The sequence below is a fragment of the Barbatula barbatula genome (genome assembly GCF_947034865.1).
Source record: "Barbatula barbatula genome assembly, chromosome: 21".
Lineage (NCBI taxonomy): Eukaryota > Metazoa > Chordata > Actinopteri > Cypriniformes > Nemacheilidae > Barbatula > Barbatula barbatula.
In genome coordinates this window covers 20725044-20745281 of record NC_136784.1, presented here as the reverse complement: position 1 = coordinate 20745281, position 20238 = coordinate 20725044, and the positions used below count along the sequence as shown (strand labels likewise).

At 40.3% G+C, this 20238-nt stretch overlaps 1 protein-coding gene across 1 annotated transcript in view; it reads right to left on the bottom strand.

Annotated features, from left to right (window-relative positions):
• LOC306910644 (retinoic acid receptor beta-like) overlaps positions 1–20238 on the bottom strand; it is a gene marked incomplete at both ends in the record, with an annotated part of 71824 nt that overhangs the window by 35756 nt on the left and 15830 nt on the right. Inside the window, 2 exons of the mRNA XM_079485356.1 lie at positions 7037–7178; positions 19731–19879. Coding sequence (XP_079341482.1) covers positions 7037–7178; positions 19731–19879 — 291 coding nt within the window. The remainder of the gene's footprint in view (positions 1–7036; positions 7179–19730; positions 19880–20238) is intronic.

Sequence of the window (20238 nt, the reverse complement as noted above, 5' to 3'; positions counted from 1 at the left end):
ATCATTTTCAAGTCTATGTAGGAGCATGCTGTGGTCAATGGTGTCGAATGCAGCACTAAGATCTAGCAGCACCAATAAGGTGATACAACCTCGGTCAGACGCCATAAGCAGATCATTTGTAACTCTGATCAAATCAGTCTCTGTACTGTAATGTGCTCTAAATCCAGACTGGAAATCTTCATTAATCTCATTCCTTTGGAGGAAGGAACATATTTGAGTTGAGACTACTTTTTCCAGAACTTTAGATAAGAAAGGTAGATTCGAAATAGGTCTATAGTTAACTAGTTCTCCAGGGTCCAGATGGGGTTTTTTGACAATGGGCCTTATAACAGCCACCTTACATGCTTTAGGCACATGTCCTAATGTCAGAGATGAGTTAATAATGCTAAGTAGAGGATCTATAATTTCTGGGAGCATCTCTTTCAGAAGATTTGTAGGTATAGGGTCTAGCATGCATGTAGTCGATTTAGATGATCTAATGATTTTCGATAGTTCATCGTGATCTATAGTAGAAAATAAACATAATTTCTCCTTAGGGGTGCTGTAGTTAGTCATATGTTCAGCGGGTTTCGCATCTGGTTGCATAGTTATAATTTTCTCTCGAATATCTTGGATTTTATTTGTGAAATAGTTCATAAAATCATCACTGCTATGCTGGTATACAGCATCAGAAGTCGCTGACGATTTATTTTTGGTTAATTTAGCCACTGTATCAAATAAAAACCTAGGGTTATTTTGGTTTTCTTCTATTAATGATGAAATGTAGGCGGATCGAGACGTTTTTAGGGCTTTCCTGTATTTTTTAATACTATCCTTCCAGGCAGTACGAAATACCTCTAATTTAGTGTTCTTAAAGTTGCGCTCCATTTTTCGTGCCGCTTTCTTTAGAGCCTGAGTGTGTTCATTTTTCCACAGTGTCGGTCTGTCATTTTTAATCTTCTTTAAGCGCAAGGGAGCAACTATGTCTAGCGTTTCCGAGAAGGTGGCATTCATGTTTTCAATGGTAAAGTCAAGATCTTCAACGTTATTACTCATGCTAGAGATTTGAGACAATTCAGGCAAATTATCAAGAAACGCACCTTTTGTAGTCGAAGTTATTGTTCTACAATATTTGTAACTTGGAGTTTGATTTGCCACCATTGGGTATTGAAGCAAGCATGATACCAGATAATGATCTGAGATGTCTTCGCTCTGCTGAAGGATTTTAACATCGACCACGTTTATACCGTAAGACAAAATTAAATCTAAAGTATGATTACCAAGGTGAGTAGGTCCTGACACATGTTGACTAACGCCCATGGAGTTAAGAGTGTCTTTAAAAGCCATTCCTAAAGCATCTGTATCATTATCTACATGAATGTTAAAGTCCCCAGCAACAAGGACTCTGTCTGCAGCCAGTACTAGTTCTGATATGAACCCACCAAATTCTTTAATAAAATCTGTGTGGTGCCCTGGAGGCCTATATACAATAGCCAGAGTAAATTTTAAAGATGTTTTGTCCTTAGTATTAGGTATTGATGCATCAAGTACCATGACTTCAAAAGAATTGTATTTAGGATTAGACTTCTGGGAAATGCTAAAAGAGTTACGGTAAAGTGCAGCAACACCTCCCCCTCTGCCTTTTAGGCGAGGCTCGTGTGTATAATAGTAATCTTGGGGGACAGACTCATTTAAAGCAATATAATCATCTGGCTTTAGCCATGTTTCTGTCAGACAGAGCATGTCTATTTTATGATCTGTTATCATATCATTAACAAAAAGTGCTTTATTAGAGAGAGATCTAATATTTAGCAATCCGAGTCGTAACAGTTGATTATCTGTATTATGTTCATGTTTAGTTAGTTTAACGTTAACTAAATTACCTTTGAGAGGTTTACGCTTTATTTTATGTTTACTAATCCGGGGGACAGACACAGTCTCTATTTTATGATGTTTGGGAGAAAGTATTATCGCATGTTGTGTATTATGTGTGTTCTGCAACGTGAGACGGCAAGCAGACCGTTGGTTAAGCCATTCTGTCTGCTCCCTGACCTGGGCCCCAGTGAGTCAAGTTTTAGCATTAAGACTATGTGCCATATTTCTAGAGAGTAGAGAAACTCCAGCCCAGGAGGGATGGAGACCATCTCTTTTCAACAGGTCAGGTCTGTCCTCAAAACTCTTCCAGTTATTTATAAAAACAATATCATTCTGCAGGCACCACTCAGACAACCAGCCATTTAGTGATGATACTCTGCTATGTATCTCATCACCACGATAAGCGGGGAGGGGGCCAGAGAATATTACAGTTTCTGACATCGTGCTTGCGAGCTCACACACCTCTTTAATATTATCTCTAGTGATCTCCGATTGACGGAGTCGAACATCATTCGTGCCGACGTGAATAACAATCTTACTGAATTTACGATTAGCCTTAGCCAGCACATTTAAATTTGACTTGATGTCAGGCGCTCTGGCTCCCGGTAAAAATTTGACTATGGTGGCTGGTGCCTCTATGTTAACGTTCCGAACAATAGAATCACCGATAACTAGGGCACTTTCAGCAGGTTTCTCAGTCGGTGCGTCGCTGAGCGGGGCAAACCTGTTCGAGACTGTAGTCGGAACGTTTGAGTGATGTTTTGACCTGCGACTACACCGTCTCACAGTCACAAACTTTCCCAGCTGCGGGGGTTGTTCAACCGGAACCGAACTGTGCACGCTAATATTGCTCGCATCCAAAGTGTTTTCTAAGCTCCTTACATTCTTACTATCCTCAGATAAAGATTGGATGCGAGACTCTAATTCTGAGATCTTCTCTGTCAGCCTAGCTATTTCCCTGCATTTATCGCATGTAAAGCCCTCGCCGCTGACAGAGAAGGCTAAGCTAAACATATGACATGAGGTGCAAGTGACAATAATAAGAGAAGAAGCCATAACTCACCGGGTTTGAAGAGTAATTCCAACTTACCAAGGTTGCTCGATGAATCTTAGTATATACGCTTTAGAGAGAAACCGTTAGCACACAAGACAGCTAGAAGGCGAGATGATATTTAGCCAGTGGGGAAAGTAGGGAGGCAAAACAGCGCACTGACTCACCCGGAAAAGGGGATAAGGCATTTCACAGGCATTCATCTACTGAAAGAGATGCTCCCAGAAGTTATAGATCCTCTACTTAGCATTATTAACTCATCTCTGACATTAGGACATGTGCCTAAAGCATATAAGGTGGCTGTTATAAGGCCCCTTGTCAAAAAAGCCCTTTTCTACCCTGGAGAACTAGTTAACTACAGACCTATTTCAAATCTACCTTTCTTATATACATTTCTGGAAAAAAGTCTCAACTCAATATGTTCCTTCCTCCAAAGGAATGAGATTAATGAAGATTTCCAGTCTGGATTTAGAGCACATCACAGTACAGAGACTGCTCTGATCAGAGTTACAAATGATCTGCTTATGGCGTCCGACCGAGGTTGTATCTCCTTATTGGTGCTGCTAGATATTAGTGCTGCATTCGACACCATTGACCACAGCACGCTCCTATATAGACTCGAAAATTATGTCTGTATTAAGGGAATAGCTTTGAAATGGCTTAGATCTTATTTATTAAGATCTAAGCTTAGACCGTTTTCAATATATCGCAAAAAACAATGAGGTATCACGCAAATCGCAAGTCCAGTACGGTGTACCACAGGGCTCAGTACTAGGGCCTATGCTCTTCGCATTATACATGCTACCTTTAGAAGATATAATAAAGCAACACAGAGTTAGCTTTCACTGTTATGCTGATGATACGCAACTTTATATTTCCTCAAAGCCTCATGAAACACAGCTATTCTATCGAATAGTGGAATGGATAGTCGATATAAAAAAGTGGATGAGTAGCAATTTTTTATTACTGAACTCGGACAAAACTGAAGTGTTACTTATTGGACCAAAAACCGCCCTACGTAACAACCAAGAATACTGCTTAACTATTGATGGATGTTCCCTTATAAAACCCTTATCTTCAGCAAAGAATCTTGGCTTTATATTCGATAGTATATCGAAGGTCGCCAACACCTGTAAACCCCTGTTTTTCCATCTTAAAAATATATCTAAACTACGTCATATGCTGTCACCATCAGATGCAGAGAAGCTTATTCGTGCCTTTATGACATCAAGACTAGATTACTGTACCTTTAGGTGGAATTATTAATTGCCCTGCAGGCCTATTACAAAAACTCCAACTGGTCCAAAATGCGGCAGCTCGAGTTCTTACACGTACAAAAAAGTATGAGCATATTAGCCCGGTTCTGTCAACCTTGCACTGGTTACCTATACAGCATCACATTAACTTTAAGATCTTGCTTATTACCTATAAAGCCTTGCATGTTTTAGCTCCTCACTACTTGAGAGAACTTCTCATGTATTACGGTCCATCACGTGCACTACGCTCTCAGGCGTCCGGTCAGTTGGTAATACCTAGAAATTCAAAATCAAGTGCAGGCGGCAGATCCTTTTCCTATCTAGTGCCTAAACTTTGGAACAGTATTCCCTTCACTGTCCAGGAGGCAGACACACTCTGTCAGTTTAAATCTAGACTAAAGACGCATCTTTTTAATCTTGTATACACTACACTATCATAATATATATATTCCAAAGATTTAGGCTGCACTAGTTAGATCAACCGAAACCAGGAACACTTCCAATAACAACTGATGCATTTTTTGCATCAAAGAGTGCAGAACAGTACTCTACTCTCAGCCAGTCTTGTCTCATTGTTCCAAGGTTACTAGAGCGGGCAGGATGCAGTCCAAGGTTACCGGAGCGGGCAGGGCGCAATCCATACCCAGACCTGACAAATGCTGGACGAAGGATGTGGTGACTCTACAAAACTTCAGTCGCTATTAGATTATTAATGATAATTTTAAATCTAACTTTTTTGTTGTGCAGCACTGTCGAGCTTGTGCAGAGGAACTGGAATCCCCTGTTTAGGTCTGGTTTCCCTCTGAGGTTTTTTTTCTCCTCCAATGGAGTTTTGGGTTCCTCGCCACCGTTTGCATACTGTTTTACACTGTTTGCCTGGCCGGGGGGGCTGCTAGAATCTGATAGTCTTATTTAATTAACACTGCATATACGAATTTAGTGTGTCTGATATTTGACCTGTGTTTTGATTTCCATAACCTTTTATGTTTTACTAATAGTCAATGTTTTCTTGTACAGCTGCTTTTTAACAATGAAAATATAAATAAAGCTGACTTGACTTAACAGGCGTACACCCAGTCGGATACGTCTTTCCAAGGGGCCAGGGTGTGACAGCAGTGAGGCTTGATAGGAACGTCGGTGTGCTACGCTCTCCAAGGAACTGGACTCTGGAGCCAATGCTGAAGCGGTCTCATATGCATCAACCCGAGCGGAACACTTCCACAGAGGACGCCATATGCCCCAGGAGACTCTTAAAGATTTTAAGTGGGACTGCTGGTTGCCGCCTGGAAGTAACAGGCGGCACAGCACTGAATGGGCGCATTCACAGGTAAGGCGTAGTGTTATGTTGACAGAGTCTAGTTCCACATCGAGAGAAGAGGTGCCCTCGCAGGGGAGAGCTTCTCCTATCCCAGCTGACTGGCAGGCCCAATCGGTCAAGGTGCCGACCAACAGATCTTGTGAGATGGTTGAGGATTCGCACGCCCTACTCCCCAAGGTGAGCAAGAGCCAGACCGGAGGGCAGGACTTTGCACTGACATGCTCAGGCCTCGAGTGACGGAGGATCGAGACATGAAAGTACGTGTCCTCCAGGTCGATATCCACGAATCAATGTTAACATCCTGATGTCAGACGAACCTCAGGACATGCCTCTGCGTCAACATTCTGAATGGAAGCCTGAAGAGCTTAGTTCGGAGAGTACAGCCCCCCACCTTTTTCTGTAGAACCCTGAGGACATCTCGGTCAGACTCTACCCCTTTCGCCAGAGGGGTGGCACCTCAACCCGAAGCCCAGGAAAATTCTTGCCTCGAACCGAGGTAAGTAAAGCACCGAAACCTTGGCAGGCGTCTGGCGAACTGTATCGTGGCTTTGGCGGCGGATAAACGTTCATAAAATCCCACATCACCACAGACACTCGGAGGACACAGCCAGCAGTGACTGCAACACCTTGTACGAGTCGATCACATCCAACGCATCTGTAGTAAATGTTCAGCTCTTCTAGAAAATGTGCTCTTTTAGACACCTATGTCTTCCACTGAAATGCCCGAGGGGAGTCGTATACAGGAAGTGTTTACGCTGATATGTGTTGTATGGTCCAGTAGGTAAACACAGAGCGATAAATTGCTTAGCATACAGATGATGCTTCGCAGGTTCTGAAGAACAAAATGTGAATGAATGGGCCCGTATGTACGGGGCGGAGACTGGCGTGCCACGGCATTCAACAATTTCATTAGCCTTTTAAAAAGTACAATCAGAGTTGATAGGTTTTCAAGATCAAACCCCATCTGCCGAGAGACCGACAGAAAGGGAACATAAAATGTTCTAGAGTTAAACCTCAAGTTTAACTCTCAACCTTAAGTAAAAGCAGCAGTTGGGTTGTAAATGAACTGATACCGCTACAACATGTCCCTGTCCATCTACCGCATTTTGAAAAAGTACTCTTACAAGGATACTAGTACACAAGTACTTACTACATAAAGTTAACGTAAAAATTTGCATTTCTTACTCAAGTAAACTTAATAAAATGAACTTGAAATTAAAAGAAATGTGCAGGCGGCCTATAAAATGAACAAGTTGTGTTTTAAAAATAAAAACCAGAAGAATCTTCATTGGTCTGTGTACTGTGGTTCGTGTCTGAGCTCAGAGATGGGCCGGTGGGTGTCATGATGACACTGTTCTGGGATTAAAAGCATCTTTATCTCTTGATGGTAACTGAGATGGTGTGTTATAATTTATGAAGTGTGTATTAGAAGAATGGGGCCGCTAACAACACATGATTCATTTATCCATATTTTGATATTACTTGCCTAGTTTAAGTTTGTGTGCGTGTGTTTGTGAGTGTGTGTGTGAGAGCATGTGTGAAGATGGTAAGACTCACACTCTTTGGACATTCCCACAGTAAAGCACCTCTGCAGGCGACAGTATTGACAGCGGTTTCTCGTGACCTTGTTGATAATGCAGTTCTTCTCTCTGTGACATGTGTACACCATGTTCTTCTGGATGCTTCTGCGGAAAAACCCCTGAGGAGAGACACAATGAAAGAGTGAGTAGTGAAACACGGCACAGCTGGAATAGAGATGATGTCATAGACTGGTCAGGGATCTGTCCAGAGACCAGCACTGCTGCCCACCACCATGAGCTGGGTTCAGGTGATTTTATACCTCTGACTGGACACTTGTACTAGTACACTCTCACTCTTTTTACATCAAGTGTCCACTTAGAATTCTTGGGACTAATAGTTTTTTGTTTGATATCCGTCATTGATCATTGTGAATAGTGGTCAACAAATTAAAATGCAAATACACACATTACTCATACTTATGTGTCAGAATAAGAAGCCCACATGCATAAAGAGACATGTGATAACATTCAGAAATAACTCACATGTCCTAATTACCCTGATAATTGAAGCTCTGATGAGGAAATATATTTAGGTTTGTTTTTGATTCACAGTTATAAAGTAACAACGACTGTACACCCGTATCACTTCAACTCTAATGTTCTTAACTAAAGAAGTAGTTTGGTGTGAAGATGTGCCCTGACAGGTTATGCATGTGGGGTCTTCAGTTTTCTTTGTCCTGTGACTAACCAGAATGAAACGATTAAAACGGAATGATTGAGAGGGTCCATTTGAGAGAATGAATGATAAGATCTAATGGAAAATACTGCCAAAACAAACTCGGTTCATTTCCCAGTCCCCTCTCTTTACCTTATCATCTCCTATAATAGATCAAAAATATAACAAATAAAACACAAACTAATAATGTATTTGTACACCTGAATTCAGTGCTTCTCAAACTTTCACTTCAAGTACCACCTTTAATAAAATGAGTTGTTCCAAGTACAAACCTAATGACCGTCAGAGAAAACACATGAATAACTTCACTTCAATGAATAGTAGAGCCGTGAATCTTTCTCTTGACACCTCGTCCTCCAACACTTTCTTATTTACCAGCTGTTTTCACACTAAAGAACATGTTTTTCAAGTTAGTCGGCAGTCATGTACTGCACTTTTCTGAAGTTCTCTGTAAATGACTCTTATGAGGGATTTATGAACTTTGTGGGGACTTGCGGGACACATCAGGGGAACAGCTGTATATAACAAACGAAGACTCAATTTAAAACTGCAGCGCGTCAAAACTAAATCACCTCACCTCAGCATTTAGGAAGCTTCATTTACATGCAGAAGAGAGAGAGTCTGCCTGCTCTGTGTATGAGCTGCCTGTCACGCCTGAGTTACATCCACCCATGAGAAATAAACAATCATTCATACAACTATATCAAAATTGCACATAGGCTTTATGAGATGAATTCTGTTTTTATCAATCATGTTAAACATTTGAAATAGTATTTAAAACGTGTAAAATGTTTGTTAAGATTTGAATGAAGTGTATAAGAGTAAGAGTGTATTGTTGCTCGAGTCGTCTGTATCTGTGCATGATGCTGAATATCATTTTAATTTCCTTAATAATGTGCGGACAGAAAATGAACACCACTGCACCCTTAAAGCTTGTTAATCCAAAATCTAAAAGTGAGCCGTGGGTTGACCAAAATATTCGCTCATTAAGGCACTCGTGTAGAAAAGCTGAAAGAAAGTGGAAACATGATCAACTGCAAATTTCTTTTGAAATGGTTCAAATAGCTTAATTGCTAAAAAAGCCAAGGCCTCTTACTTTTCTAACCTAACATCTCCATACAGCAAGTTGTTTCTTCTAATATACACTCAGCTTTAAACCCTTTCCACAACCCGTCCTCTTCTTTTTAAGATGATAAAGTATCCTACCTAAGAGCATGTCTACAGGTCACTGATTATGTGCTTTCAATACCGTCATCCCTTCCAAGCTAATCATCAAACTTGGAATCCTAGGCATTAACAACCCTACCTGCAACTTATGGACTTCCTGACGAACAAGACTCAGCTTGTTAGTTTAGGCAACATCTGCTCCTCCACCACCACCCTCAACACTGGTGTACCACAGGGCTGCGTACTGAGCCCCTTTCTCTACTCCCTTTTCACACTCGACTGCAGGCCTGTGAACGGATCTAACTCCTTCATCAAGTTTGCAGATGATACAACAGTGATTGGTCTCATCAGCAACAACGATGAGACTGCATTCAGGGAGGAGGTCCGGCACCTGGCCACACAGCATCTGTTCTGTTGCTGAGCACAAGGCACTGCAGCGGGTGGTGAAAACAGCCCAGCACATCACAGGGACTACACTTTCTGCCAATGAGGACATCCAGAAGAAACGCTGTCTGCGTCGAGCTCCCAGCATTTTCAAGGACTCCTCTCACCCCGCTCATAGACTGTTAAGAATAGGCGCTTCCGGTACCTCCGGACAAGAACCAGCAGACTAAGAAACAGCTTTTTTCCCAGAGCTGTTTCATCATTGAACTCTGCCCCCCACTGATTCCACTACCTCTCTTACCTTTAACTCCAATGCTGCTACAACATTGTTTACATTGCACTACAGGGCTGCATGCATGACTGAACTGTACACACCAGTACTTCATGTTATCTGCTCTACTGGACTGTTTACACACACACAGCATCATTTGCACTCTATACTGCTCACTTGCACACCAGGAATATTTAACTGAATGCTCATTTGCACTATTGGACCACTTTCATAACTGCACTTACCTATCTACTGCACTCTAACTCTATTAACTGCATCTACTCATCTATTGCACTGTAACCTCAATAACTGCATCAACTCATCTTCTGGACTGCAACCTATTTATTAACTCTTATACTGCACCTTAACTTTAATAACCGCATCAACTCATCCACTGCATTGTTACTTCAACAACTGCATTAACTCACCTATTGCACTGCAACTTTAACAGCTAATGTCAATAATCTATGCACACTTAAATCACTTGCACTATTGTCTAGTCTAAATTATTATCTGCTCATATCCACCTGTACATTAATGTTCATAGTGTTAATGTTCATACTATATAGTCATCAGTATATATTGTTCATAGTACATACCTACTGTCATATTTTCATAGAACATACCTACTGTAAAATATTTTCATAGTCCATGCCCACTGTATAATATTTTCTCAATATTGTATTCTGTATTTATTCTAACTGTATATCCTGCACTTGCTAATGTCACTTCTGGTTAGACCTAAACTACATTTCGTTACACTGTACTTGTATATGTTGAATCTAATCTAAATAAATTATGTGAAGCTATCAACTACAAATTCAAAATGTTTCTGGACAACCTTCAGCCCTGTCAGTTAAGGAAGTTATGTATGTACCGAAGCCTTCCCCATGCCCTCTAGACATTATAAACCCAATTTATTGACACCGTAGGCGCTGAACTGGTAAATAAATGTCTGGAGTCATCCCTAATAACCTGAAAAGGACTATGGTCACCCCAGTTCTTAAGAAGCCTTCCATAGATACAGTACCTGTGTTTTATCAAAATTTCTCCCTTTATCCATGAAAACATTTATCACAAAAGTAATTGAAAAAATTGTGCTTCTACAGCTTCAGCCCTTTTTTATCAATAATCTCATTTATGGGACATTTCAATCTGCCATCAAAGTGCTCTATAGCACTGAAAGGGCTCTCCTTAGAGTATTATAAGATGTTCTAATGGCCACTGATACTGGGAACTCGGTTATCTTGGTTATGTTGGACTTATCCTCGGCTTTTGACACAGTTGACCACGAGATTCTCATCTCAAGATTGTTCATCTAACAACTTGGCATTAGTTTAAAATTACTTTGACTTAAGAGGCTAATAATGTGAATATCCGTTTAGAACAGCAAAAGTGTTGTCTGACCAATCTTAACAGGGTAAGTCTCAGACTCTGATTGTAGTCATGCTATTCTATCTAAGTCTACATGGGAAAATATTAGGGATGCACCGATACCAGTTTTACTCTGCCGATCCGATTCCGATACTGAACTTACAAATATCGTCCGATACCGATCCAAATCCGATATCAGTTATTGTTTACCTTTTAAGGTTTAGAATGTCTGTAGCTCATACAGTCATTCAATTAATCTGCTTAAGTCAAGCTTTGTTTATTCATGAAATGCATCAAAACTAAGATAAATAATATACACAGTATGACGAACATCTTTGTTAAGAACACTGTGCAAAACTTGTAATTCAAATAAATTTAATTAAATCAAGAGTCATCCAAATGACAATCTACATTTTGTGACTCTTAAATCAAAAACGTACATATGAACATGTATGTTTGTAGACAAAAATATGTAAACATGAAAAATTGTAAAAGAATATCAACACAATAACTGTGTTTAACTTCAAGTAAGGTTTATTTTAACAGCAATGGCAGGTTTTTTTTAGGAATATTAGCATTTCTGCTCTTTCGACTCGAAGTCGGTTCCGTCTTTCATCTACAATGTTGGATGCAGTGCTAAACAGTCTTTCGCTCTCAACACTGGTACAGGGGGCAGAGAGAAATACTGATGCAGTAGCAGCAAGGGCAGGGAAACGAACATGATTCACTGCCCAGTAACAGAATGGGCTATCTGATCGGGGTGTAATTGGCTCTGTCAGATATTTGAATAAGGGCATTAGTGGTAGCTGTTCCTCGTGCAGATTCTTGTTGGTCCTGGAGAACTTCATCAAACATTATTGTGAAGGTGCTCTTGCTTGTGTGTCCACTTGCTTCCACATGAGATACCTCGGCTGGAACTGCTGCAGTAGTTGATGTCCTCTGTGTATCTTCAATTTTTTCAGCCTCTTTTGTAAGTGCATTTTTTGCATTCAGGACAGCATCTGCACTGGTAAAGTATCTAAAGCAAAACAGAGGAAATGGTCCATTTGACACAAACATTACAAAGAAAATGTATTTTATTTGTTGGCAGTTGCTGGCTGTGATAAAAATAGGAACAAAAATCATTCAATCAAATAAATATCCTACAAAGAAAGAATCAAAACCAAATTAATTCAATCAATAAACTCAAACTATATGTGTGTATTTCTCATGATTGTAATTGAAATATTTGATTTATTTTGGTCTGTGGTGAAAATAAAACTCTTTCTTGTCAGCAATACGTATAGGCCGAATATGAAAAAGACTGGTATTTTATACGAAAGTGAACTTTAAAATGAAATATCTAAAAATTGAATAAACAAACAAACAAATTAATAACGAATTTGTGTATTTCTTAAGGTAACGATTAAAATATTTTATTTATCCAAAAAACACGAGCTAAATTTTTGAACCACGCCGTTTTAGTTTACCCAGTCGAATGTGTCTTATTTATTTTGTTCTTTATAATGGTTAACAGCAATTAAAAATAATTCTTAATTTAAAAAGAAAATGATCGTTTCAGTCAGCATTCTGAAAAACTTGCTTTGTTGCTCAAAAGGATTTGAAATATTTTGTCTGCAATAAAAAACCCTCCAGTTTAACTTTGTTTGAAATTGAATGCAGCAATAACAACGATAAAAATGTAACCTAAAATTATCTGTATATTTTTATATATAAAACAAAATAATAATACATAATAATAAGTAAAGCTATTGACGTACCTGTCTTTGTATCGTGGGTCAAGCAAAGTGGCAACGGAGAAAAGTGGCTCATCCTCAATGTCACCGAGTCTTTCATTGACCGCTTGTAGTAAAGTACTTTTCATTGTTTTAATCCCGCTGTCGGTGTCTCTCTCCTGAGATAGCAGACGTTTCAAAACCACAATTGCTGGAATAACATCCGCTGTGGAAGATTGGGAAGAGCTTATGGCTCTGGTAAGTTCTTCGAATGGTGACAGTATAATCACGGTTTTCTGCAGCAATCCCCATTGGTTTGCTGTCAGTGTTGCAGGCAGCTCGTGGTCAGCAGCAAATGTACTTAAAGCATGCTCTGAATCATGTTAAACGTACTGTTCCATCGGGTTTTGACGTCTTGCTGTAGAAGTTTCACAGGCAAGTGAAGTTCGCGCTGAATATCCTCAAATGAACAGTACGATGATGGGGAATGTTTGAAGTGCCCCACAATCTTTCTCGCACCTGCAAGTGCGTCACTTACGCTCCGTTGCGACAGAAGCCCCTCATTAATTACAAGCTGCAATGAATGTGCGACACACCTCAAACCTTTCATCGCCTTCTTCATGTTACTGGCATTGTCCCTCAAAATGACATGTACTTTGGAAAGAGGTATTTTCCAACCAGCCAGCATTTCTTTTATTGAAGCTGAAATCACGCTGTTGTGTGTGACCCTCGCATTTCTTTAGCATGTAGCAGAGCATTCTGCAATGCGTAACTAGAATCCATCTAATGCGCAGATAAACTCAAAAGGGACATGGGACACACGTCGGAGCTCCAAATATCTGTAGTGAAGCTCAAAGATTTTACATCTTTTAACTGATCCGCAACATGCGAGGACACTCTAGAATACAACTCAGTCAAAGCTGTTTCCGAAATGTATTTACGCGATGGTAAACTGTAACGCGGTTCTAGATGCTCCACTAGGCGACGGAAGCCTACATTTTCCACAACAGAGAGAGGCTGATCATCTAGAACAATCAATTCCACAACTCATTCTGTGATTTTTACAGATTTTTTGTCGTCTTTATGAAGTTTTTCTTGCCTTTGAAACGCTTCCTGCAAGGTTTGCTGCTTTGATTCATCCTTTTTGCGTTTCGCTTGTGCAAACTCTTCATGATCTTTTCTGTGATGCTTCTGAAAATGTTTGATTCAATTTGTTGTATTGTAACACGCAACAGTACTTCCACCTCTTGAAACACTGGTTTTGCAAATGTTATAATTTGCTGTGCTGCTTTCTGTTGTTTCAAGCGTGAAATACTTCCAAATCTCGGATCGGTACACCCCTGGAAACTATGGCATGATTATGTGGTCTAGGTGGAGGGGTCATGACCTCTGGCCAGAAATAATTGTTGCTTGTAATTAATTGTTAATAATCTAAGGTGACCATAAAGGTCTGTTTTAGCAGTGAGGTGCGGGTGGTGCAGTCATTTTAGACCCTACTGGTCAAGTGTTTCTCTCGAAGAGACCAAAACTGGGGAGTCTGTGACCGAGAGATCTGCATAAAGACTTAGAAGTTTAGAGTAAAGCAGGAAAATCAAACATGAATCCTAATTGCATAATTAATATATCGCATAATAATAAAAAACAAGGTTTTCAATTTTATCTTTTGGAGTCAGATAAGATTACACAATGTTAAAATAATGTTAACAATAACAACCAAGAGTGCCAGAACGCACACATGACTTCTCTGTCAGGGGATGGCAGGAGAACCCAAGCGCAGGCAGTAATGAAGGGGTTAACAGATATTTAATATGACAAAACAGGAACAAAACAAACACCCACGATGGGGGAAAACACTGACAAAAACTAAAATTCAAAACTGAAAACAAAGACTTCCCACGAGGGGGCATAAAACAAGCAAGCTAAACAAAACGCCTAGACTAAACAGAACACTCACAAAGACTAGACTATATGAACACAGCGGATCTCTAAACAAGGCACAAGCACAGATACAAGGCACATGAAATGCAACGAACGAGCACAGGGGCGGGGCCAGAGACAAGACCGGAGAGAACACATATTATGTCCTAACTGCCAATAATATGTTTCTCTCCACACAAAACACGTGGACCTGTCATGATCCTGACACTAGACTAGGAAATCAAGACATGAGAAGGCAGGATCCTGACATTCTCCTTGCCACTTGGATGCCACCATTGGGCCAGGGGAAGGTTCTTCTTCACGCACATTTTTCACCACCTTACAGTGCTCTATAAATAAACTTGAACTTTAATGTAAATTAAAACATAAGCCATTTTCTGTTGTGTTACGTACCACCAGGGGTCTCTTTAAGTACCACTAGTGACGCTTATTACACGGCTCATTTGAATGCTTGATTCTGATTGGCCAGTCGCAACATTATTTTCAAATAACAACTGCTCAAAACTAATAACACCCTGTAACCCGGATGCTGCAAATCAGAGGGGCAGTTTAATATTACACAAACATTAATTATAAATATGTCTTTCAATAACATATTTGACATTATATTTACAAATGATTTAACCAATTTACCTTTTTGTGACTTTTGAACGTCGTTTCTTAACTTAAAACCGAAAGTAAACGGCTTTTCCTCACATAAGTTCTGCATTCGGTAAAAATAAGCTGCTTCAGTGAGACTCAAGACCCTCCGCTTCACGTCCAGATCACACGGAGGGGATTATTCTGCCATAACAACCAGCTGCCTGAACATTATTCGACAACTACTGACTTATGCAATTTATGTCAAAGTGATTTTTACATTTACATTCAGCAGACACTTTCTTTGCAAAGCCACATAGAAATGAGAGAACATCGTGCATTTTGTCAATGAGCTAAAAACTAAATTCAAGTTTACCAGGCCATGTTTACAAGCAAGCACAATGGCTGAGGTAAGGGAAAAAGAAACAGACACAATAGTTTTTTATTTAGAAAGCAGACAGTTATTGGTTAGTCAGACAGATTGAAAACAGGTGTGTTGATCTGCAGGTTGCTGTTTTTTAAAGGCTGTGATGGATTCTGCAGCTCATTCCACCAGAGAGAACGAGATTGGGTGAACATTTTTGAATGGATATAAAGCTGCTTTCACAAACGCTTCGTGGTGTTGCACGGCGCTTAAACATGAAAGTGAACAGACCAGATCTATGTCCACATCAATGGTTTATCAGAATGTGAGGCGGGGTCAGGAAAAGACCACCAGTCGAGACTCGGACCTGCACACATATGTCAGAGCACTGCCATCAACGCCATCGGCTCCGACTGGGCTGCGCAATTAATAGAAAATGAATCGTCAATTTTGGCCTTCAACAATTACAAAAACGAAATAATCGAGGTCAAAAGATTATTGTGCCGCATTTCCATTTTGCACGAATCCTCTCTTTCCTTGTGGTATAAATCCACAGCGCACCCCTCTCCTTCACAGCAGTTCAGCTGTGCTATTTCTTTACATTTATTTTTCAGTTGAATTCACAGTTGAAAAGCCGATCATTTTACTTTTCTATGTTGTTTCAAAAGTTAGTGAGTAATCGTGTTAAATGATCGGATCTCAATATTGGGAAAATAACCGTGATTATGATTTGTGTCATCATCGAGCAGCCCTAGCCTCGACTTACTTTGACTTTTATGCATTTGGTGGAGAGTTTAGTCCATGATATGTGATGTAAAATACACACGCTCATATAATGATGATGTTTTCTAATGAGTATTAACTGCTGTTGTGATAAACCGAGCCTCAGATGGCACTAAGCGAGTAAATCAGTGTGAGTGGATGAGGATTCATCTTTATGTGGATGTGTTGTTATGTTCTCATCTGACATACAGCAGGTGGTGTTTAAACAACAGATGAACACTCGTGATACTCTCTGTCCAGTGATAATACTGATAAGAGCAGGTTTATCCGTCCACAACAAAATACTCGACACTCTCTCTCTCTCTCTCCATGTGAACTGTGTCTTAACCAGGATCACTCTCCTCCATCTTGTTATCTTAATGGGCTACAGATAGGGTGTCAGGGCTTCTCATTTACAGATTAAAAAATGAAAGTGCCGCCCATCAATTATTCACCTCCACCCGCTCCTCTCCTCTCCGTCCCGTGTTGTGTTGCCTGAGCATTCAGTACGGCCTCGAGCGGGATCACCTTACCTTCCTAATCACACAGACATCTTATCATGGGTAACAAAAACACAGGGGACACCAGAGACCCGAGAGACAGAGCGAAACTATAAAACGCTGAGACGTGAGCAGTAAAGGTGTTGCTATGCGGTTGCTAGGGTGTCACATTGATCAGGGTGGTTTAGCACAGGGCCGTGACGTTTTTAGTGGTTGTTCTTTATGCTTGTTTACTTTAAAACTTTTCATTTCTGACGCTCTGGAGACAGATACTGGACATTGTGTGTGTTGAACATGAGAGGGTCTCGGTCAGTCTCACAGTCCACATATGAATGGGTGTCCTGAGAAAATGAAGTCTTTGTCTTTTGTCTCTTTCCTGAACGTGAAACCGCACAAGATAAGATAAGAAGACCTGGATAGACACACTCAAAGAGAAACCATCTCAATAGGCAAGACATGAAGTCCTCTCTGTGCTACTCGACGTGTCTGTCTCTTCAGAGTTAAAGGTGATGCCACAGTCTTCATCATTTGAGCAGTGTTCAGTCTGAATGAATGACAGAGGTCTATAACCCTTTATACTGGAGATCCTAAAGATGTCCTGATGTAAGACTCTGCAGACTCAACTCAAAGCTGTTGATGTAGTAAGAAAGTTCAGTGAAACATTAGACCACTTTCACCACAGCCTGGTGGCAGGACATTAAAGTTTAATGAAACTCATGGATGGGAAATCCTGCGCTTATCGCTGTCTGGAGGAGCTTTACCTGAGACATTTAACATCTAATCACACGCACACACATGTATACACACAAACATGCACAAACACACACAAACATGCACACACACATACACAAAAACGCACGCACACTTGCATAAACACAAACGCACACGCATACACAAATGCGCACACACACATGCACCCACACATACACACACAAACGCACAAACACTCGCATACACACAAATGCACACACATATAAACAAAAACACATACACACAAACGCACACACACTCGTACAAACGCACACGCATACACAAATGCACACATACATTCAAACGCACGCATACACAAATGCACACATACATTCAAACGCACGCATACACAAATGCACACATACACACACAAACGCACAAACACTCGCATACACACAAATGCACACACATATAAACAAAAACACATACACACAAACGCACACACACTCGTACAAACGCACACGCATACACAAATGCACACATACATTCAAACGCACGCATACACAAATGCACACATACATTCAAACGCACGCATACACAAATGCACACATACACACACAAACGCACAAACACTCGCATACACACAAATGCACACACATATAAACAAAAACACATACACACAAACGCACACACACTCGTACAAACGCACACGCATACACAAATGCACACATACATACAAACGCACACATACACAAATGCACACATACATACAGACAAAAATGCACACACACAAAGGCACAATGTGCAAATGCACAGCAAGAGTCATCACAACTGACAGAAAGACCAACAATTTCAAACCACAAATGTGATATGACACAAACTGTAGTGTATGTGACATGATGACGGACAGTGCATTCAGTTCTCTGACAATCAATCAGTGTGTGAAAGTAAAGATGTGATAACAGAATGATCAACTTTAAGGCTTCGTGCTTTCGGTGAGCTCTCTTCTGTGTCACCGCACATGCTGAAGACCACATGACGTCTGTTTATGTGCAGAACATCTCATCTGAGAAAGATCAACACACACAACTGCAATACTGCGACTCGTGACATGGTTTCTTTGCTATGATCTCTGAAGGGTTCTGTAAAGTCACGAGGGGACATCTAAAGTTGAAATCAACAGATTTCTAGGGGACACATGTCAAAAAGAAGCCAATGTCAAAAAGGACAAGAGAGTCAAAGTAAACCGAGCGCATCAAATCTGCCGTCTTTACCCGCGTGTGTCTCTTCTCTATGCATATGCATACACGTATGCTTGGCCATATGTTTCCTAAACATCTTACCAATTCAAATGAGATCTCCGGTTCAATATCAAACAAAGCGTGCGCGTGTCAAATCATGCACATCAGCACACGTTCTGCTTCGCTGTGAGACACAAGGGGTTCATAATCCCTCCACATTCACGTGTGTAAATCCAGCAGATATAAAAAAATGTTCTTTTACACATCATATTAGGCAAGATTTAGTACATTTTGCACAGAAAAATCAATGCATCTTTATATGATGATTCTTCTGGCATGTCATTTTTCTATAAAGGAAAATACACTTGATAATATGTGTGTGTAAAATATTTTCTAGTCCCATTTCCACCAAAAACACACAAACAATCCACAAAAGCCATGAGCAAGTATTTTGCTGTAAATAGACAACATTCTCTTGCAAGAAACATTAAAATAATGTAAAGTCAGAATGTGTGAGAGGGCTAAAACAGACTAATGAGTTTAACACCAAAAGCTGCTAAACACTGAGTGACATATAAAGCTCAACATTAAAGGAATACTTCACCCAAAAATGTCTTTCATTGATTGTCATCATTTACTTGCCACTAGACAGTCCCAAATCTGTATAAATGACTGAACACAAAGAAAGATATCTGGAAGAATGTCAGTAAGCAAACAGATCTCCGTATGTATTAGTACTACGGAAGTCAATGGGGCGTGAGCCGTAAATGATGAATTTTTATTTTTGGGTGAACTATACCTTTAAGAGAGCCTTCTAGCCAAGGATCGAATAAAATCTCAGTCTGAGAGGTCTGATGATGTTGAGATGTCTGTAGTTTGGTGGATTGTCTACAGTCCTCAGAAGGTAAATAATTGAAGAGGAGCAATGCCTGTGAAGCTTTTAGTTTGTTTCGAGGTTAGACGCGAGTCTGGTGTTCATTTGGTGTTGATGAGATGAACAGCAGTCTTACCTTACAGCCTTCACACGCGCTGACACCATAGTGATACCCCGAGGACTTGTCCTGACAGACAAAGCAAGGTTTATAGACTCGAGGAGGAGGAAGAGGAGACGGGGGGCTTGGGACCAACTCTTCAGAACTGCTGCTCTGAGTCTCGATGGCTGAAAGGGCAAAACAAGATATTGATGATGATTGAGATGGACAAAAACCACTTCTACTTGAGATTCAAGACTTGAACTGAAGATTGAGAATGAGACGTCCCTGCTTACCTTTACCACAACTGTCAGCTTTACATATTTTGGTATAAACCAGAAATCAAAATCACAAAACGTTTTTAAATGTAACTGAGATCTGCTAGTGTGTACACAAGTGTGCGTGTGGAAACAAGACCCAATGATTAGTTCACCTTCCACCAGGAGCGGTTCCACATCAGACCGGCTATATAGTCAGTAACTAAAGGAGCATCGGTTCTGCTTTATCACTTCAGACCCGAGTCAGATAATGAAACATGCCGATCATC